Source organism: Cuculus canorus, chromosome 3 (assembly GCF_017976375.1).
Source record: "Cuculus canorus isolate bCucCan1 chromosome 3, bCucCan1.pri, whole genome shotgun sequence".
Taxonomy (NCBI): Eukaryota; Metazoa; Chordata; class Aves; order Cuculiformes; family Cuculidae; genus Cuculus; species Cuculus canorus.
In genome coordinates, this window is record NC_071403.1 from 74,060,639 (window position 1) to 74,082,427 (window position 21,789).

The 21,789-nt window shown below is 44.7% G+C and overlaps 1 protein-coding gene across 2 annotated transcripts; it reads left to right on the top strand.

The window, feature by feature from the left end:
- Positions 1-1,341: 1,341 nt before the first annotated feature.
- SNX5 (sorting nexin 5) lies at positions 1,342-18,053 on the top strand. Of its 2 annotated transcripts, XM_054063851.1 has the most exons (13): positions 1,342-1,443; positions 9,908-10,012; positions 10,538-10,648; positions 11,220-11,341; positions 11,671-11,794; positions 12,404-12,499; positions 13,357-13,462; positions 13,542-13,617; positions 14,448-14,487; positions 14,578-14,664; positions 15,765-15,924; positions 16,649-16,734; positions 17,491-18,053. In XM_054063851.1, the coding sequence occupies exons 1-13, from the start codon at positions 1,411-1,413 to the stop codon at positions 17,536-17,538; spliced, it is 1,194 nt and encodes a 397-aa protein (XP_053919826.1). In that variant the 5' UTR covers positions 1,342-1,410; the 3' UTR covers positions 17,539-18,053. The 2 variants fall into 2 exon arrangements, with proteins under 2 accessions (XP_053919826.1, XP_053919827.1); XM_054063852.1 differs by lacking the exon at positions 1,342-1,443 and having other exon boundaries at positions 10,515-10,648.
- The last annotated feature ends 3,736 nt before the right edge of the window (positions 18,054-21,789 follow it).

Sequence of the window (21,789 nt, forward strand, 5' to 3'; positions counted from 1 at the left end):
GGATCGTCCCCCTGTACTCAGCGCTGGTTATGCTGCATCTCGAATCCTATGTTCAGGTTTGGGTCCCTCACTACAAGAAGGACCTTGAGGGGCTGGAGCATGTCCAGAGGAGGAGGACAGAGCTGGTGAAAGGTCGGGACAACAAGTCTTTTGAGAGGCAGCTGAGGGAACCAGGGCTGTTTAGCATGGAAAAGAGAAGGTTGCAGAGAGGACATCTAAGAACTCTCTACAGCTCCCAGAAAGGAGGTGTATCAAGGTGGGTGTTGGTCTCTTCTCCCAAGTAGCAAGTGAGAGATGGGAGAAAACGGCTTCAAGTTGCACCAGGGAAAGGTTTAGATTGATTATTAGGAAAAATTTCTTTACTCAAAGGGCTACCAGGCACTCGAAGAAGCTGCCTGGAGAAGTGGTAGTATCTCCATTCCTGGAGGTTTAAAAGGTGGGTAAACGAGGTGCTCAGGGATATCATTTAGCAGTAGACAGGTATGGCTGGAGTTGAAGATCTCAAAGGTCTTTTCCAACCAAATGGTTCTATGATTCCATGATCTTGTCAGGGCAATTCCAAACACAAATACAGGCTGGGCAGAGAATGGATTGAGAGCAGCCCTGAAGAGGACTTTGCAGTGCTGGTAGAAGAGCACAGCATGAGCTAGTGATGTGTGCTTGCAGCCCAGAAAGACAACTGTATCCTGGGCTGCATCTAAAGCAAGGGAGTGGATTCTCCCCTCTTTTCCATTCTTGTGAGACCTCACCTGGAGTCCTCCATTCAGCTCTGGAATCGTCAGCAGGGGGTCTTTATCAGGAAGTGGAGGGATAGGATGAGAGTTTTAAGCTGAAAGAATGGTTTTAAGCTGAAAGAGGGAGACTGAGATGAAATATCTTCAAATGTTTTACCAGTCTCTGTGTGAAGAAATTTTTCTTGATATTCAGCCTAAACCTCCCTCAGTGTAACTTGAGGCCATTTCCTCTCATCCTATCACTTTTCACTTGGGACAAGAGACCAACACCCACCTCACAACAACCTCCTTCCAGGGAGCTGCGGGGAGTGATAAGGTCTCCCCAGAGCCCTCTCTTCTCCAGGCTGAAGAGAAGTTGTGGCTGCCCCAACCCTGGCAGTGTTCAAGGCCAGGCTGGATAAGGCTTTGAGCAACCTGATCCGGTAGAAGGTGTCCTTGCCCATGGCAAGGGAGTTAGAACTAGATGGGCTTCGAGGTCCTTTTCACGCCAAACCCTTCCATGACTGCTCTGAATAAGGGCAAGCAGGGCCCTGCCCTCTCCCAAAATGGTGGCGGCGGCCTCAGATGCGGGGGCTGCCGGGACGGTGGGGGTGTGCCGCCGGCGGCTCCGCCCCGCGCTCTATGAGGAGGCGACGGGGCGGGCGCTGGGTAGTTGTAGGTGCTGAGCCCGGGCGCGATGGCTCTGCTCCGGGAGGACGTGCACGGCAAGGTGAGAGCTGTGAGGGGGGGGGACTCTTCGCCCTCTCGGGATTCTCTGCTTTAGCGTGTTTATCATCGGTGTTTAGTTTCTTAGCACCGGATTAGGGCGCTGTGGGGGGTGTGGGGCGCTGCCCTGAGGGAAGAGCAGCCTGGCGGAGGGAGAGGGGGAAAACGAAGGAAAAACGAGGTGAGGAGGAGGAGAAAGGAAGGGCTAGCAGTGGGGAGGGTAGGTGGGGAGCAGGGCCTGGGGGTTGGGGGGCGTGTGGGGCAGGGGCTGTGCCTGGATATGGGGCTTAGGGGGTGCGGGAGCCGTGCCTGGCTGTGGGGCAGGGGCTTAGGGGGTGCGGGAACTGCGCCTGGATGTGGGGCCTGTGGGAGCCTAGCCTGCTCCTCAGGACCTGCGGCTCAGGGTAGTGATGAGGCATCGTAGGTGCTTTTGCGTGTGCATTTAAATGCGTTCTTCCTCAGCGGGTTGGCTGCCTGCTGTGCCGGACCAGCCTTCCTGGCTGTGTGGCCTGTGTTCATTAGGCTGTCAGCTGTCACTTCAGCTGTGACACTTCTTTCCTTTCACTGTCTTATAGGTACCTGACTTGGTTTTGCTTTCTCTGTAGCAGTGTCGAAGCTTGAAGTGCTGAGGAGGCTGTCTTGTCTTTGAGGGAGCATGGGTTGTTGTCTAATATTAAGTCTCTCAACTTCTCTGAGGAAATGCAAATCAAATGCTGAAACAGGAACTTTGTGAATGAATATGTGTGTATGTAGACGGTGCTTGGGATTATTTCTCCTGTAGGACAAGCTCCCTGGCTCAGTCTACCTAGTCTACCTGGTTTGATAGCTGTCTTGCATAGGGTAAGACAGTCCTGTAACTGTCTGAGCTGCCTGTTTGTTTTCATACTGTTGTACCTGAATGTAGTTTTGCACTGTGACTAAGCACTTGCAGGAAGTTTTAACCTGTGTTTTAAGCTGTTAAGGATGCCTAAGTCTTTTCAGTCTGTGGTTCCTCCAACCTTTTAGAATTGTAGAATGCTTTGGGTTGGAAGGAAACTTTACAAGTCATCCAGTCCACCCCCTCTGTAGGAGCAGGGACGTCTTTAACCAGATCAGGTTGTGCAGAGCCCCTTCCAACCTGATGTCAAATGTTTCTAGGGATGGGGCCTCCATTGCCTCCCTGGGTGACCTGTGCCAGTGTATCAACACCCTTATTGTAAAAATGTCTTCCTTATATCCAGTCTAAATCCATTCTTCCTTAGTTTAAAACCATTACTCCTTGTCCAGCCTTTTGGAGGATGTATTTTAGCTGAGCGGAGGGCTGTAAATATACCTGCTTGGATAACTCTTTTTAGATTCCTTCCTTTAATCTGTTTCTCTTGCATATAAATATTCTAAAACAATCCTGTAGAACTGGAAAAAGTTTATTGAACGGGTGTTTTCTAGTTACTTGCTTTTAATTGTGGACTAGCTGGTGCTTTAACCTTTCTGCTGTGTGTGAAACTGTTAGTGTTCAATTATCTGTTGTTTAAGAATACGGAGTGAAGGTCTCTATAGTCCTGTGGAATCTGCAGGTGGAGGGGAAGGTAAAAAATTAGCTGTCTTGCAGCAGTTGGTAACTAATTGTTTATGTGCCCTTTCTCACTTAGCAGACGGGAATATTGGGAGGAGGGGAAAATATTCCCATGGTGAGAGTGGAGTAGCCTTAAACTCTAATGCTAAATGGCCAAAGATTAACTAGCTTGTCTCAGGTTGTAGGGATGTTTTAGGATTCCAGCAGCAGGGAGGAGGATAGAAATACTCCTATCTTGTCTGTTCCTGTTTACATAAGGAAACAGCAACATGGAATTGGTGTGTGGCCAGTAGATAAAGCTGATGCCTGTAAGGAAAGCTTTGTTAGCAGTTAGCCTTGAGTAGGAATCTTTGGTAAGTATAAACTGAAAACTGACCCTGAGGTGGTGAAGCCAGAGAGGATCAGGATTTGTAGGAAGAGGAAGGGAGGGTGGGAGGGTGGGATGAGGGTTATTGGAAGTGCAGTGGGAAAGATGGTATAATCTGTCATGGGAAGGAAAAGGGACTTCAGAAAGCAAGGCAAGTAGTGGGACTGCCAAGCTAAGCTTGTGCAAATCCCCTGCTATTTTTTAATGTCAGTGGCTCAGTAGTATTGTGATGGCTCCAGTCTGCAGTTCAACTGTTCTGGATCAAAATACTGAGAGTATTGTAGCCTCTCTTTCTCAGAACAGTCACTGGAGGACTACGTAGTCTGTCAAACCCTGGGACTTGCTGTTATCATTCCTGAACAGTGGTTCTCACCACTGGACAACTGTGACGTGCTCTGGAAAAAATAAACTGCTAGATCTTGCTTATGCTTTGCACGAAAACAGCTTTTGCATGCTGCTGGGCCCAAAAACACATAGGGAGATGAGCTGCTAGCAAGGTGGAATCAACTGAGTAGGGATAATACACTGTCAAGGATGTACAGCCTCCATAAAGCTGGAACAGTGGTTTGTGCTGATGACACCATTTCAGATCCACGGGAGGTGAAGAGCTCATGGTGAGGCTGTATTGCTGAGACTCCTCACCACTAGCTCCGGCCTCACTGCAGGAAGTCAGCAAAACATTTTTGTAGATGCTGACTGTGACTTAGGGGCTCATTTCTGTTGCAATTTCCACTTTAGCTGGGCAGGCTTCACATTACAGATGGCATTCAGGCTAAAAGCACTTAGCTGTAGGCTGTGCTCTGCAGGCAGGGAGGGTTTGACCTGCGCTGCCAAGGCTCTTGCTTGACCACTCAATCTGAGTGAGCGGTGGGTTGGGTGGAGGTGTCCTTTGTGCTGTGAGGTAGAGCAAGAAAGGCTTTTGCTGGGAATGTGGGATCTTTGAATGTTGATAGTGTCCTTCCCATGGTGCTTGCCCTCTGTAAGATGTGTAACTGCTTGCTTCCTGCAGAGTGATGCAGAGATAGCTCTGACAGGAGAGCTGAGTAATCAGGCCAGCTTATTTCACAACCAGTGGCCACAGGTGCTCTGGCTGTAGCGACTGCCTTCTGCTCACTTGGCAGGTGCTGCACTTGGTGAGGAATGCCATTTCAGTGCTGTTAAATTGAGCTGGTTTTTCCTCTTTATCTTTGTTTCAAGCAAAATAATTAAACCATTGCATCACTGGAGTTCTACAGTCCAAAGGCACAGATTTGGGAAAGCATTTTCTGTAGCATAAGTAGCAATATGAAGACTATGTGCAAGAAGACTGGTTTGATTTTCCTGGATGTTTGTAACTCTGACTACTTCAAGGCTTTTCTAGCTTAGTGTCAGAGCTAACAGCAAGTCTGTCATGGAGGCTGCAGAAATCAAAGCTTCATGTCTACTGTACTGGCTCTTCACTGCTGCATGTGTGCTGGGCTCTTCCAGATGTATTTTTAGTATCTTGATTAAAGGGAACTTAAGCTACTTGTGCTGAATATGACTGAAACATAGTTCCAGCAACTAATGCCACTTATATCTACTGGCCAGGTACTCTGAAAGCCTGCTGATTAACTCCTGGGTGCTGAAATGAGGCCCTCTGGAACTGAGGGTTCTGTATGAACTGCCAGAAAATATCATGATCTTTTAATGCTCTCTGGAGAACACTTAAACTGGCTTAATTAGAAAGACCACTTCTTAAAAAGTAAGGGATGCCCATGTGGAATGACTCCTTGGTCCTTCTGGGAGCCCAGCTGTGTGGAAAACCCTTGGATTAACCTAATTTAGAGAACAAATAAATTCTTATTTTGCTGGCAATTGAATGTTGTACGCAGTTGCTGAAATGGCAGATTTTTTTGTTAGGATGCAAAAGTAACAGAGAGTCATCCAGAACTGTTGCTAAAAGGCAGAATTGTAAAAGCAGTTCAGACCATGCAGCAGAACTCAGTGGCTGCAGTAGTCGAAGGCATTTCTTTCCAGTGGGTGCTTGCAACTGTGAAGATGTGTTTGCATTGGTTGAGGCCTGACCAGAAGCTTTTGTCTGTCAAGCTGAAGCTTCTGGGTAGCTGATGGTCATCATTGAGTTGTACTTAAATAGTCCAAATCTTTTTGTTTGTTTTTTTTTTTGACATCTCTCAGCAAGTGCTATAAAAGTCTACCTGGGATTGGTCACAGTAATGATCTCTGATGTATCTTCTCTTGGACTTCCAGATCAGGTGGTTATCATACTTTCCTAATTAGTACTGTAATATATATTTTTAGTCTTCTGATTATGACACCTAGAAACATTAATCAATGTGATGACTGTATTACTCTGGAGGGCTCTGCTTGCTGTCTTGTTCTACTTTCCAGGTCAGACAGTTGTGGGCAGTATTGTTACTGAACAGGGAAGAGTTTCTGCTGGATCTTCAAGAAACTCCAGGGATCCCAATCCAAGTGACTGAAGAGGCATGAGCACAGAATTGGAGGGCATGACAGCAGCTGTAACAGTTGCTGTAGTCACTGCAGCGCAGCAGCCTTTAAGTTGTTTTCTGAGAAGGGGAAATGACAGGTGAAAGTAGCAACGCTGCTGGGTTTGGATGAGGGTTTCATTTTGCATCCCAACTCAGCTGCTTCCTGACTGTGCTGCTCCAGTGGGCATGTGCTGCAAGTAAGGAATAATATTTCACCAGCTGCTGAGCTTGGATTATATCCTTGCCCTGAGGATGTTTGGGACAGTTTCTGGTAGCTGGGATAGTGAAGCTTCAGTTTTCCTGCCCACGACTTTGAGTGCGGGGACGAAGCAATGATGTCCGGGCATGGCAGGCTAGAGAGCTGAGCTGGACTAGCTTCCTGGGAAGGTCTTGGGCTGGGTGCTTCCTGTGATAAAAGAACAAGCCTGGGCCCTGAAGGTGAAAATGTAATTCCTCTGCTCTGCACAGCCTTCATGGGACCATAAGCAAGTTAGTCTTCATTCCTGCTTGTAGGAGGGATGGTGAAATGGAAGATCCTGAATGATGAGCTGTTACTGCTGCTGGAGCAGATGCTTGTGTTAACCAAGGGCTGATGAGGAATGTCTGCTCTAGGTGCACTCTTAGAGCTGTGATAACAAGAGGGGGGCTTCTTGCTTCCAGTTCACTGGAGAAATGCTGCCCTAGCACTTCCTTTAAGGGCAGCAAAGCTCTCTGTCCTCCTGAAGGCAGTGTGAATGCTCTCTTTGTAGTCTGAGCCATGCTGCTGTAATTGTGCAATTCTAAAGGTCTCTGGCCTAGAGTTAGGAGCCCACAGTGACCTTCGTAGGACTTCAGCACAACAGTGACTTTATAATCCTCTGTTTCACATGGCTCCCGGTCCTTCCCTAAAGACCAGAATCCTGAAGAATAGAGGTGGTAACCCTATACTGTCTTCAGACAGTGGTACGCTTGATGTTTGAGCTTGCAGTGACCTTTAAGTATAGGCTGAATCACGTACAGTTGCAGCAGGTGTTTAAGGTAAAAGAGATACAGGAGTTTCAAGACATGTGAACTGCTTTAATCCAACAGAGCAGTACCATCCTGTGTCCGTACATGCCCATCCCTTGTGCAGGCAACTACCAAGCATGGTGTGTAGACAGGATCTAATCACAGGTTGCTTTCTTCACACACTCTAAAAGTTCACAAATTAAGGACTGGATGATTTGTGTAATCCTTTCCTTGGTTTAGCTGAAAGGAAGCAGTTTCCTTTGGCTTATCGTACTTTCCAGACTCAGCAGTTCATATTGTTAGCACTGCTGATCCTGTTTGGACAGTAAAGATAAGTAAGCAGGATGCAAAACACTGGCATCTGCATCTCTCTGCTTTGGCTGCTGGTGTTATCTGGCTGGGAAACACTGACTGACTTGCCTTTTTAGTTAACAGACAGGCAGCTGTGCTCCCAGTGGAACCAATGATGCCCTTCTGTTTATCCTTCTACTGGTGCTTGAATAGGGCAGCCTCTGCCTAAACCAGTGTTGATGACCTCTGAACCATGCATCTTGTGCCGTTTGGTCTGAGGCTTCCTAGCAAGTCCTCAGATTGCACACCCATAGGGGCATGTAATCTGTTCTATAAGGTGGCTGGAGAGAAGCTGCCGTCCTGTACAAGTTCCACCATGTCCATCTGCATGTGAGCAGTGCTGGAATGGCGAACTGTGTTCCAGGGTACACTGTAAGCTCAATGTCCTTGCCTGCTGAAGGCAGCACCCGGGGTGACGTAAAAGCCTTCAGTCCTACAGAAGTGAGAATGGGAAGCTCAATGTGATGTGTAGAAGGTCTTTCCATGCTTCTTTTTAAACCTTATGACTATCTCAGCTGAAGTACCTTCTAACTCTGGCTAACAGCTAGTGTGCAGCAGTCTTTAGTGTGGTTAGAAGGACAAGGGTACAGTGACCAGGGTGCTTCAGGGCCTGTTGTAGCAGTAACCACCAGTGGCAGTGGGAATCCAGACAGGGACAGGCTGGATAGCCAGAAATGTATGCTGCCCTGACAGCCATGGTCCTCCGCAGGCAGCCAGAGAGGCTTGTCTGCTGGATTGAGGCTTGAGTACACAGATGGCCAAGCTAGTGGGAGGGAGTCTCCAAAGCTTTTGGAAGTGAAGCTTCACCTGATAAAGGGCAACCTCTCAGCAGTTCTTATGCAGCTTTACAGAAGCTTAAGGCAGTGTAAGAGCTGTCTGTGATGTGCAGGGCTGCTCAGATGCTGTCTGGCACTGTTCGCTTATTGGCTTTGTGGCTGAAACTTGTGCTTAGCCAGTGGTCAGAGCAAGTTCCTGGTTGGTGGGGTCTGTGCACTCTTGTGCTGCAGGATGGTGAAACAGCATCAGTCGTGGCCCAGTTCTCATGCTTGCTTTCCTGGGATGGCACTTGGAATTGTCTTTGTAAAGGATAAGCTCAAGATTCCACCTGGCTCTGATGGTTACCCTTCAGCAAATTTCTTGTATTGTGACCTTGTTCTCTTGCAGTTTCTCTCCTGTGCAGAAAAGAGAAGTGATTTGTGAGGCTACAGTGTTGAAGGGAGGACCTCTTAGAAGTCAGGTTTTGTAGCACAGGAACCACCATAATGTGGTGTGATAAGTTTCCTGCATGTTTCTGGAATACGAATGGCTAAAGCTGGCTGTTGCTAGTGTCTAGCAGCTCATAGAATCCATAGCTACCAAGGAATTGACTTTTACATGATGTAAGAACTAGATGCATGCATTAATTCTAATTTCTGCTGGATATGCCTAATTTTTTTTGCTTGCTTCTGAGGTCCTGTAGGGAAATGAAGCCATTTGTCTTCAGTGGTTGGCCATAAGCAGTGAAGTACAGCTTGATAAAGGAAGTTCAAATTGTAAACCAGAGGGAGAAATGAGCTGGTGACTGTGCTGAATCTTACTGCTTGTAAATAAAGCCTAGGCAATTCCCTGGCTTCTCAGAACAGGGCAACATGCTGAATTTCAAGGCCTTGTCTGCTCTGAGTCAGAGTGCTATCCTTGTGAGGGACATCCAGTGAGGATACTGGAGCGTAACCAAGAACGTCTTCAACGGAGAGGGTTATTTCACTGCTCTAGAAAAGTTTTAAGTACGGTTGAAATTGTGTTTGGGGAGTAAGCTGTTGGGATGAAGAAATAAGTCCCTGAAGGAAGATGTTGGCTCCGTTCAACGGCTGTCTGAAGCGCTGGGAAGGCGAGTCTGGTCTTTATTGAACCTGGTGTGCTCTGAGGCCTCCTGTAAAGAGCCCATCTCACAGCATGCTCCATGCTCAGAAACGTCTTCCCAGCTGCTCTAAGTGGAAACAAATAACATTAAATTGTTGCCATGCAAAGCTCTGTCTAGAAAGGATAAGACAAGACCTGGATATAGGAGAGGAAGAGGCTTGCAATTACAAACAATAAGGGAAAGTTCAGATACCCTTGAGGCTAGTTCTTGTAACACCTCACTGGAGCATTCTATAACAGTGAATGTGCATTCCAGCAGCAATGAATAACCTGATGCCAGGTGTCCCGAAAATAAGACTAACCAGGTGCACACACCAGTGCCACAGTGTTGTTGCGTTTTGGTCCTGTTTCTGGAAAACAGTTGGTACTTAGACTTGTTGGGAGCCTAAAAAGACTTTGTTTCCCATTTTTCCTTGAGGGCAGTTGTTCTGCCACATTGTGGAGGCACAGAATAATGAAAAGAGAACTACTAGGGTTGTTGGTATCATCTAAGCGGCATAAAAGGCTTTGTCTTAATGTGCTCCAAGTAAACCAACTGGAGAAGCACTGGGAGGAGAATGCTTCTTTGGACAGAAGACTTCCCAAATACCTCTAGTGTGAACTCTTAACTGTTGGTTCTTTAGACTTTAAGCTAGTAAGCCTTTTTCTTTTCCTGAGTTTGGAAGAGAAGGTTTGTCAGTGATGCACACGTGACGTCAAGGCTGTTGTGCTCGTCCATAAGCACTGTTCCTGAAGGCAGTGTTTTTGTGCAGTATGGTTCTAGTTGACAGCTGATGATCAGTCTAGCTTCACTAAACCTACCTGATGCTTGACATGGCTTATGCTCTGAATTCTATTGCAGCTAAGGTCTGTATCTGTAGACCTGAATGTTGATCCTTCTCTCCAAATTGATATTCCTGATGCTCTGAGTGAAAAGGACAGAGTGAAGTTCACTGTGCACACTAAGGTAAGATCACGGGGTAGAAAGTGGTCTTTATAAGTGTTAATGCAAGTATTTTCTGTATCTGCAATATACATACCTGTAAAGATGGGCTTGGTAATGAAGGAAATCTAATTAGATGAAGCTTTTCCACTTAAAGGTCGCTGGAGGGTGTGTGTGTACATATGTATATACACAGAAACTTCAGATTTCGTGAGACTTCGACACTCTCTATTTAGAGCCAAAGTAGCTGATACACTAGGCTGACTTTGCTGAGGAATCCTAACTTTACACCAGAAGGCTGAGGGAAGGGGTGGGGAAACCAGCTACTATGAAACTTGACAAAATAAACTGCATTAATGCTGTTTCACAATAGTGCCTTTTCTTAAAATAGCCTTCTTACTAGTAAGGCTGTCAAACAAGTGGCAGCTCAGCTAAAAGGGAGTAGGCGAGGCTCTTACTAGGCAAAATAGTTTCCTTTGGGAACGGACAGAAGTGTTTCTAAAAGCACTAATTTACAAAACAGTAGGGCTTCTATATCTTCTCTTCCAGACTACACTGCCAGCTTTTCAGAGCCCTGAGTTTTCTGTTACAAGGCAGCATGAAGACTTTGTGTGGCTGCATGACACACTCATTGAAACCGAAGAGTATGCAGGACTCATTGTAAGTACTTCCTAAAAACCACATAATTCTAAATGAAAAACTGGTGATTTAAAGTGAAGACTAGCAAGGGGGTGAAGTTGGCTTTACCAACGTTAGTATTTCATGACCTGGGTATTCCCTATGCTTCCTTTTGTCTTAATTCCCAGACAGCCTCAGTGGTATGGCTCTATCTTAGCTTTCCATATAGCTTGGAGCAGCAAAAAAGACTTGATGCTCTGTGAGTTCCCTGTTCTGTGGTGAAATTATTATCTGCACATAGATAATACAGTGAAACGCTCTAAGTATAGTTGCTTTTATATCCTGGTTCTTTAGAAGGCCCTGTGGGCCACAGAAGATGGCTGGCTGTGGAGTGGACTACTAAGGCTGTTCCTCTCAGTTTGTTTCACTGCTGGGGCAGAGCTAGCACAGATCTGGGAGAGACATACAGGGACCAAACATGCCTGTAGAATTCCTGGGTGTAGAGCCTTGCTGGCTTGCCATGATTAGGCAAAAGGCCCTCCTAGAGAAGGCTAGAAGTGATTTTGGAAAACCTAATTTGGTAGCATCTATCACTAACCAATTCTTTTGCTAGATACCTCCAGCACCTTCAAAGCCGGACTTCGACGGTCCCAGAGAGAAGATGCAGAAGTTAGGGGAAGGAGAAGTGTCTATGACAAAAGAAGAGTTTGCCAAAATGAAGCAAGAGCTAGAAGCGTAAGTAAAATGAGTGTGCTGCCAAAAGCAGGATGTAGAGAAGCCTTTTGGGAGAGCAGCTTAATTGGTGGTGACTGATCTTGAGTGTGACTGTTTGGAAGGGTGTTTACTTCTGCATCATCTTTAAAATCCTGAAGCTGGGGTATTCCCTGAAGTTTCTCTCAAAATGGAAAACTTCCTACTTAAAGAGATTGAAAACTGCTTCTTTCTCACTAGCTGGCTGTTAGTGAAGTATGCTGTTGAGTATTTTCACTGGATAAACTTAAAGCAGTTCTTTGTATTCAGAAGAAGGCAGTACAAGAGGATCTCAGTCTGTTCTTTCCTTTCAGTGAATACCTCGCTGTCTTCAAGAAGACTGTATCGTCACATGAAATCTTCCTTCAGCGGGTTGCTTCTCATCCTGTGCTTAGCAAAGATCGCAATTTTCATGTTTTCCTGGAGTATGATCAGGATGTAAGACTCTTTTTTTTTTTTTTTTTTTCCCTTTCAGTGATGCAAGGGATTCGGAGTGCTGTCCCTTTTCTAGGTACAGTCAGGATGTTAGGTAAATCTATGTGCAGTGCCAGCCAGCAGGTATTGCCAGTGCTTTTGTGAGATGAGTAAAGGAGGAAAACCTGACCTTTAGACCTCTTTCTGCTATTGATCTTGGTGTTTCTTAATCCTAGTCAGGTTGGTTAGGAAACTATGATCCAGATGTACCTGTGCAGTGTTTCATAGTTCTAAAATGGAAGAATGGAGGTGTAATAAAGGTAGTGCTGCATCTGTTTTGTTACAACTAATTGAGTGGTGGATTCTGATCCAAGATAAGTAAGGAAGGACTGAACTGTTTTGTCTGGGAATGGGGAAAATCTGTGGCACAGAATAGTTGAACAAGTCAAGCTATTGGCTACATGAGCCTTCTTTGTATGGGTCATGTGGGTGTTGCGGAGAGCTTGGAAATTGGGCTTCTCTGTTGTATGCTAGATATGAGTGAAGTTACAAAACTGAGTGTCAAAATAGTTTGGTTTTTTTTCCCCCCCACCTTGGGTTGACTTTAAAGCTGTCCTGGTCTCTCTGTTGCAGCTGAGTGTTCGGAGGAAAAACACAAAAGAGGTGTTTGGTGGCTTTTTAAAAAGCGTGGTAAAGAGCGCTGATGAAGTTCTCTTCTCTGGAGTCAAGGTAAGGTGCCTGGTTTACCTCTTATTTAGCCTAATCTTGATGGTTTCTTGCTTCCTGCTCCAGGGAAGTTGTCTGCCTCGGGCTCACTGTGTGTGAGGCTATTACTAATGCTAACCTTCCTTGTTGCTGCTCTCCCAAGTTGGGTGGAGTAGCCTGTGTTAACTTCAACTCCTACAGAAATAAGGCATTGAAGCTATAGGCAGCTTAAAAATTTAAGTGTATATGTAAAGCTTCTGGTGGATGCACAAGAACTGTCTAAACAGCCAATACTGGTGGGGAGGGAGGAATTACACCTTCAGCAGATGTGCTTGTGGCTTTTGTCTACTTTGAAGCTCTGTACAAACATGATTTATAGGTTTCTGCTTGCATTAGATGAAATCAAATACCAAAGACTGCTGTAGTTGGTCCAGCTTCAGCTTTTCTATCATGTTCTCATGTTAGCTCTTTCTAATAGACTTGCTGTCCTAAACGCAATGTCTTGAAATGTCACAGTATGTATACTGTCTGTGGATGTGAAGCAAGCTTGTAAACCGCTCGCTATTTAGCTAGCGTTGCAGCAGGCCTGGGAAATAAAATTTCAGCAGTTGGTAGCCCTCTGATACTAATTTACTGGTTGCTTCAGACAACCTGCAGTGTTGAATAGTTGAGTGTCAAGTCTGTCTTCACATTATGAAGAAACTTGCCAAACAGCTTAGCTTTCCAAAGCCTTGGCTCAGGGTCTCGTCTTGAATGCTGTTCTTCAGTAGAGATTTGGCATAAAGCTCAGGTAGCTATGGTTATTTAGCCCTTCACTAAATAGGGAAGAGCTGGTATTCTGCAGTAATGGAGCTGACTTAACAGGTCATACTCTCTTTCAGGAAGTAGAAGACTTTTTTGAGCAAGAGAAGATTTTTCTTGTAATCTACTACAGCAGAATCAAGGATGCATGTGCAAAAGCAGATAAGATGACAAGATCTCATAAAAGTGAATCTTTTCAAAGACCTTTCTAAAGACCTCGCAGTCTTGCTGGTTTCAGCCTGAAAACCTTGTCTTGTTCTTGCAGATGTTGCAGATGACTATATTTATACTTCAGCTTGCTTGAATAGCCTGGCACTAGAAGAACCTACAGTTATCAAAAGGTAAGCAATTCTACCTGCTCATAAACATATCCTGAGTCTGGGAATATCAAGTTCCTCCTGTAAAATCCAAGAGATTGAGAAATAGCTGTTTTGAGTTTCTTTAATTTCCAATGAGTGGTATTGAAACTCTTTCCTCCTTTCCTCGTGTGACAGACCTAAAACTACCAGTTGGATCCCACTTTAATATCTGATCTTCTGCCAATTGTGCCCTGGAGCTGAATTGTGCTGGTCATCAAAGCTCCTTCTAAGCAGAAGTCTCCTTTTTTGTTCAGGTCACAAAGTCCCTGAGAATATGGGAGAAAGGGGCTATGAGCCTGTATTCTAATGTGCTGTTGAGTACAACCACAGCTTAGCTAAGCCTGTATTATCTTCTGGAACTTCGAAGGTCCAGAAGATAGTAGGGTTTTTTAAAGCTATGGAAGCCTCGTCACCTGAGATGAATTTTTCCACCTTCCTAAACTTTGCTGTCAGTTTACCAAGACCTTGTTAAAACAAAGTGTATAGCTGAAGAAACAAGGCTGTTCATCCCTCTTGGAAAGCAACAGCAGGGTAATTCTCTGCAAGACCTTTCTGATCTGGAGATCAGTGTTACTTTAAATGGTGCCTAGCTGCTCAACCATTAGTCTGTTAGGCTGGAATCAGCACAACTTACACTGAACCTTTTGTACAGGTCTTTGCCTAGACTGGGTTTCTTTTCCACCACAAGTGGTTGTCTGGGTCTGTATGGAGAAGTAAACTCCAGCCTTCAGCTTTTTAGTTTCCTGGGATTAGATCCTGGCATTTATCAGACTAGAAGTATCTAAAACTTATTTCTGCAATTTTTCCCGTAGGTACTTGTTGAAAGTTGCTGAGCTCTTTGAGAAACTCAGGGTAAGAGAAGCTTTGGGAGGGGAAAAAGAATCTCTGAATCTGGATGTTGCAGTATCCTGTTACACACAAACTATCTTATCTCTTCTGCAGAAAGTAGAGAGTAGAGTTTCATCTGATGAAGATCTAAAGCTCTCTGAACTGCTGAGATACTACATGCTCAATATAGAAGCTGCAAAGGTGAGAATGGGTTGTTTTTTGGTTTTTTTTTTGACGTTGAGTTTTATTTCAGGCATCATGACTCTCTTGTGGTATTCCTTGTGCCTTAAGAAGACAGACCTGTCTCTACTTAACAAACCCGGCACTGCTAAATCACAACAGAATATAGGATAGCTGCAGTCTAGCCTACTTACAGAAGGGCTGTTTAAGACCTCTGACAAGTTTCTTTGGCATGTAGAGAAGAAGAACTCAATAGATTTCTGTAAGTAAGAGAGAGCAAATTGAATTTGAGTCTGCAGCATCATTCTGACCCTTTCCCTGGCTAGGTACTCATGACTTGTCAGTAAAACCAATGGTGACTGATGAAAAATCCTGATGTGAATCCCAATGACTTAAATACTTTATCATGGATATACGATAATGTGTGAAGGCTGTTGGAGTCTGGGCTTCCAAGAGGAGTTTAAGTGGATGTGACTGTAAAAGCCTTGCCCAGCAGCTTTTGTCTAACTTACACTTGCTTTGGCAAGGGGGTCACAATGCTGAGAAATGGTATCTAGGCGTAACCTGATGGGACTCTTCATCTAGTGTTGTAACTCTAATGCCATATACTCTGGAACATTCACTGCAGGCGCCCTCTGTGGTTCACTGCTATTTAGACATCGAAACTACTGTGGCTAGATTAGAAAGGAATTGGCACAGAGAGCTGTACTGCTTCTTGTGTCTAGGTTTGTATAGTGCTTCAGTCAACCTGCCAAGTCTCCGAAGAAATAAACGATAGCATGTCCCTTACTGGAAGTAGACTGTGGGAATTAAGAAAGCGCTATTACTCCTGGGTTGAGAGGCCCACTTTATAGGATAAAGCTATTTCAAGGGAGGCAGCAATGCCTCCAATAGCTCTCAGAATTCCCTGACTAAGGTGCAAGTGGCTGTCCTGAATATTTGATACTGCAGTGGTGAAGAGGGGCTGTTGCTATGTTGAGAGCAGAGCAGGATAAATAGCTTGTTGGAAGCAGCAGAATCTGGTGCTGAAAGTGAAATCTCCTGCTTCAAGGGTAGTTGTAACCTCAGTTTGGGAAGTGGTCCTCTTAAGGCTTTGATATGCTCTTCCTGTCTGCTTTCAGGATCTTCTGCATAGACGCACAAAGGCACTTATCAACTATGAAAACTCGAACAAAGCTCTGGATAAAGCTAGGCTAAAGAGCAAGGATGTCAGGCTGGCTGAGGCACATCAGCAGGAATGTTGTCAGAAGTTTGAAAAGATTTCAGAATCTGCAAAACAAGGTAAAACCAGGCTTTGCTGTGTTTATGCTGAAGGGAGATCCAGGTCTCCATCTGACCTTCAGCTACCAAAGGCTTCTGAACACTCTCCTAAAGCAAATAGTCTGGACATCCCTAGGGCAGTCTAGATGCCTGTAAAATTAATGCAGCTAAACATTAAGAATGATTAATTGGAACAGAGCAATGTTGCTACTAGACCAGCTTTAATTATAAGCCCCTAGTCTCTGCTTTCCAGACTGAACTCTTGTTCTTGGCCTCCACCTGAAGATAACTATTCAGGCTTTCAGTTATCTCCATTAAAACTATGCAAACAGGCTTTTGCTCTGTCCCAGTACAGCAGAGAGCCTCAGTTTCACTGCAAAGGCATCTACAGTAAGAACCACAATATAGAACAGGAAGCATGCTTTCATGATACACGCTCTGCTCCCTTAATGTTCTTGTTTTCTAAATGTTCTCTAGAGCTTGGGTGGCTTGCTTTTGATTTAATTCCAGTTTTCTTCCTACAGAGCCTTTGTCTTAGACAAGCTGTCTGTGTCCTTACTGAGATGTCAGTGTCACATGATGGATGCATCTTCTGGCTAGAAACATAGACTTAACTCCTGAATCTTTTATGGTCAAATGCTGTAACTAGAACTATGCAACAGAACTCTGGAAACATAAGGGGCATTACTGAACATTCAGTCACACTTTGCACATCTGTCTTGTCTTTGTTCTTTCTTTCCTACAGAATTGATGAGCTTCAAACAGAAGAGAATAGCAGCATTCCGCAAAAACCTAATTGAAATGGCAGAACTGGAAATAAAACATGCAAAGGTGCGTTCTTTTTGGAATTTAGCAGGCACCGCTTGAGAGAAGTGAGTAGTATGCGACTTGGAGGATTTGCTGGGTTCCCTTTAAAACTAGAAACTATAAAACAGAACAGTTGGGCTCCTTAGCGGAAATCTGAAGAGGGGAAGGAGAAGAACTGCAAATCTGTAGGTGTAGCGCATACCCAGAAGAAATGTGGATGGTCTTATCCCTCCCATGCAGAAAGTTTGAGCAGGATTAAAGTAGGCTGTGGAGACCACACTGTGTGCTGCCAACTTGAGCCAGGAAAACTGTATGCAGGTTATGGGGCCTGCTAATTTAGTGTAGAGAACAAAGCAGGAAGCTGCGGGAAGAGGTAACTGCATCCTCAGCTTCTTTTGAAGAAAAGTCTAATTTCCTGCTCCCTGAAAGTCCTGGATTTCACTGCAGGTAGCTACTTCACTGCTGAACTTGTGTGACTTAAAAGGCTTGACAGTGCTGCATAGTTTGGCAGACTTTAAAACCTACTACTCTATCCCTTGCCCCTCTTTCCCACAAACCAAGTCATGGATACCAGCTCATAGGAAGAGGCAATTGCAGACTCTCATCTGGTTTTGATGCTTTACTGTTTAAATGCTTTTCTTTGCAATATAAGCTCTTTAGCATTGTCACAGGGTACAAAATCCTGGGAGGGACCTGCTGTTTTGGAAGCTATTTCGTTGTGGAAGGCAGAATTTAAGTTATCAGATGTACTTATTTGAAACTAATTCTCTTCCTTTCCAGAACAATGTCTCTCTTCTGCAAAGCTGCATTGATTTATTGAAGAACTAAGGCGCCTTATTCTGAAAATGTGAAAAAAACCACCAATTGCACTCAATGACCAGGGGAAACTTATTGGCTTGATTTCATTAGCTTAAATATTGTCACTGAGATTCTGTTTGACTAATACTTAAATATGTTGGTAGTGATACATTGACTTTCCTGGTATAGATGAGAGCTGAATTGCGTATTAATTGTCTGGATGTAGCTAACATCCTGCTGGCTGATAACTCAAAATGAGTCAAATGTAAGAAATCAATTTGCTGTTGACTGACTTAATATAGCAGAAAATGTTTTCTGAAGACTCCTTTTTTGCAGGATCATAAAGTAATCTGTCTCTTCATAGCCCAAATATATTTAAAACTTGCAAATGGGAGTGACTTATGCAAGTGTAGTAATTTTATAAAGTAAATATCTTAACATTCCACTTCCCAGACAGATTTCTACTACAATATATTTTGGATTTCTATAACTACATTCAGTATTTGTACACTTGGGCAATACAGTGAATAAAAATGTCTGATACAGAAGCTGTTGTTGTATGGCAAGATTTTGTGTGGGATGTGAAATGATAGACTGAGTTTTCAGGCACAGACCTATCACAAATTTCTCATCACCTGGATATTTTCATTCGGAGCTCTAGAGATAAATATTTGGCTCAATATGTTTGTTCTTGGAATGATCGTTGACATGAAATCCTGTCAACTTCTCCCTCTCTGCTCTGCTCTCATGAACCTCACCCGGAGTCCTGTGTTCAGTTCTGGAGTCCTCAGCACAGAAAGGGTATGGATCTGTTTGTGGCCTCCTCTGGACTCACTCTAAGATGAAGAGAGCTGGTAGGTAGTATCACTGTCACCTGTGACAACCTGTGACAGCGAGCGTGTAGATTCCTAGCCACTTCTCCTGGTGGTCCCAAGCTGAACAGTCTGTAGAGTCATAGAATGGTCTGAGTTGAAAGGCACCATGAAGGTCATTTAGTCAAACCCTCCCTCAGTGAGCAGTGACAAAATGCTGACAGAGCTTTGGCTTGTTCCTAGATGTGCACAGTGTGCCTCTTGCCTTAAATTCTAGCTGCTTCATCCTAGACTCTGCTGCTATGTCAGCTGTGCCAGGGTGAGTTTCTGGTTTCCTGTGGCTCTTGGAAGTCATGTTTGCTTCATGCCCTTTTGCACCTATTGCCTGTGGCACAGGAGAAATAGCATCTTGTTTATGCATTTTTTTTTTCTGTTTTTACAGTAAGATATTGTTCTATACTAGAACAATAAGTGGTTTCCTTATGAAACCACTGCCAGTAGCTGAGTGGTCTTTGGGAATTAAAGTCGGTAGTGAGGAACTTGCAGCCTATACACCCAACTTTCAGCTGAGTCTGAAGAAGCTTAGCTTTGATTCCGTTTATGCTGAACTTCTTCAATTCGCTTCAAAGGCTTTTCTTATTTTGCTCAGAGGCTTTTCTTATTTTGCTCAGAGGACGGCTGCAGCTACACTAATACTGATCTGACAACACTGTGTCCCTACTCCAGCAGCAGTCTAGACTGTGGCGGTCTTCAGGTACTGCCAGTGATGATATTTGAAGCTTTAAGTGAGACATGCTTTTTAAAGTGTTTTTAGAGCTTTTCCATGAGATGTTTGTGCTCTAAATTCTTGACGGAATTTAACTTGTATTAAAATACTAATCTGATCAGATTAAAAGTATGCAAAAGACTGTATGTAGTTATGGGATTATACTGATGTAGTTGATTTACAGTAACTGCAAGAAACGGTAGCTATGAAGCAATATCTGCCAATAACACTGTTGCTCTGAAGGAAGCTGTATTGTCTCAGCTATGCCAGTAGATGGCACTGCAGTGAGCTTCCATGTCTGGAACGCGTTGACTTGGAAAATACGAGTCACAGTCATAGATGAATTTCCTGGAGGCCAGTGGGTGGCAGACTGGGACAGTTGCTGGTGGCGAATTGCACCACGCTTACCCTCAGGCCGAGTTGTAATGAAGCCCTGGAAAGGCTGCTGCATACCCAGTATCTTACCTGGCAGCTGGATGTGTGTTGATAGAGATATTAGCTGTACATGAGCAGTCTGCTTGTAAGGAAGGACAGAAATCTTTCTTTAACCCATGTAATGTGACTGGACCTGGCTTCCATTGTAGCAGAGTCTTGAATAAAGCCTTAGCAGAACAAAGGTCGGCACTGGCCAGTCAGTGTGACAAGGCAGACTATAGTCAATATGAAAATAAACTTTTAGAAACGTTTCTGAAACTACATTTAAAAGGCTGGTTGACTCTAGAGTATGTTTACCTTTACAAGCTTGTTGCTCTGGTTTATGGATTGCAAATTGGCTTTAGAGAACAGGCATGGGTGTGATGGCAGCTGTGATGCATGGCTCTTCATGTTCCATGTCAGTTCTTCTGTCTTGCTTACAGGAAAGCTGGGGAGGGGCTCTTTATCAGGGCGTGCAGGGATAGGATGGGAGGGAAGGGTTTTGAACTGAAAGAGGGGAGATTTAGATTAAGTATTAGGAAGAAATTTTTAAGTGTGTGGGTTGTGAGACACTGGCACAGGTTGCCCAGAGAACTCGTAGTTGCTCCATCCCTGTAGTTGTTCAAGGCCAGGTTGGATGGGGCTTTAAGCAACATGATCAAGTGGAAGGTGTCCCTGCCAAAGGCAGGGGGGTTGGAACTGTATGATCCTTAAGGTCCCTTCTAACCCAAACTGTTCTAGGATTCGAACAAGATCAGAGGGAAAACAAATGTTTAGATGAGTTTCCTAAGTGTTAGGAAACAGCTCTAATTGCGAGTTGTTGATGAAGGCAGATGGAGGTAAGTGTGCCACTGGCCTGCAGCACAAATGCTTAGGTTGGTTTTCTGCAATCCCTTTCAGCAGTATTTCTTCCAAGAGCTCTCCATTGATCCAGCTTGCCTTGACTGAAACAGGCAAGGGGTTCTCTCAGTAGCAGCTCTTCAGCCTGGAGTCAAGGATGTATTCTTATAACATGGCTGATAAGAGGTGCATCTTCTTGTGCCCTGGTGCTGTGCTTGTGGCCTATGTTATGGGAGATAGCCCTGAGAAACTGCCCTCCCAGGGAGAATGTTTCTACTGGCATGCAGCCACCGGGCTGCGTGGGATGTTACAGGACACAGTACTCCTTTCTCAGTGTTGTAAGTTTGGGGTCTAGCTTTTTCTCTTCCATCTTGGGGAGGAGCAGATGTTTCTTATCCTCCCAACAGAAGCATAGATCCTGAGGAGTTCGGCTGTGTGCTCAGTGATGGAGTAAAGTGATTCATGTCCTTGGAAGGCAGTAGCATGTGTCTGCTCACAGAGAAGTGGCAGTGACTGTTGGGATGGTACAGGGAAGGTGTGCTACAGTCAAGTTCCTTCGGTGCTGCTGGTGTCTGTTTGGCTGTTTTTAGTGGAGCAGAGCTAATTGTTAGGATGGGCACAGAGCAGTGGATCTGGATCCCAGTGCAAACCCGGGAGAGGCTAGCAGCAGGATAGCTGGATGCAGCAGGCTGCAGTCTTGGTACGGTGCTTGCAGCAGATTGGGCACACTAAAATAAGAGCATCCTTGGGGTGGGTGAAACAGGTGGCAATTGTACTCAGGGAGTTGTCAGGATCTGGGTATTGGAAAAGTGCAGATCGGAACCTAGCTGGTTGGGTAAGAGAGGCTCATAAATGCGTCCTTCTGCACAAGTTTGTGATTCTAGGTGGTGTAATAAAACAGTTTTGCAGCTGTAGAAGGGGAATGATTGAGTTCAGTGTACTTTAAGGAAGCTGTCTTGCCATGGCTTATGCAAGTACTCATAGTCCTAGGAAGACAGATCACTGATGCTAAGGCTGGTAAGCCAAGCAGAGAGTTGTACCTATGTCTTTGGGATACAGAAATCTTTGAAGAGCTAGCATGGACTCTTTGGGCGAATTGATGTTGGCTCTCTGCTTCCTACAGTGGTTCCGCAGCTTTGCAAGCGTGAGACACTTCTAAACATCCTGACTGGGGTGTTTAGACTGGGGGCAGAAATTCAGCTGCAGCCTGAAGATTTATCTTGGGATGATTACTGATGTTTTAATTAGATTCATCATGACTAGTTTTTATTTTTTATTTTTGGAAATGTGTTCCCAATGCATTCAGCTCTTCTCCATTTCATCTTGTTTCTTCCTGATAGCACGCTCTGTAAGGGAGCTCTAATCTGAAGCCCTGCCTTTTAGCAGTTTTGTAGCCTTGTGCTGTGCTTCTGATAGCAGCAAATGCTAGCTTCTCAAAACAAGGAGCTG

Coding starts and splice junctions, on each gene's coding strand:
- SNX5 (XM_054063851.1), top strand. CDS start 1,411: ATGGCTCTGCTCCGGGAGGACGTGCACGGCAAG. Junction 12,500..13,356: donor TTCTCTTCTCTGGAGTCAAG/GTAAGGTGCCTG, acceptor ACTCTCTTTCAG/GAAGTAGAAGACTTTTTTGA. Junction 14,665..15,764: donor TCAATATAGAAGCTGCAAAG/GTGAGAATGGGT, acceptor GTCTGCTTTCAG/GATCTTCTGCATAGACGCAC.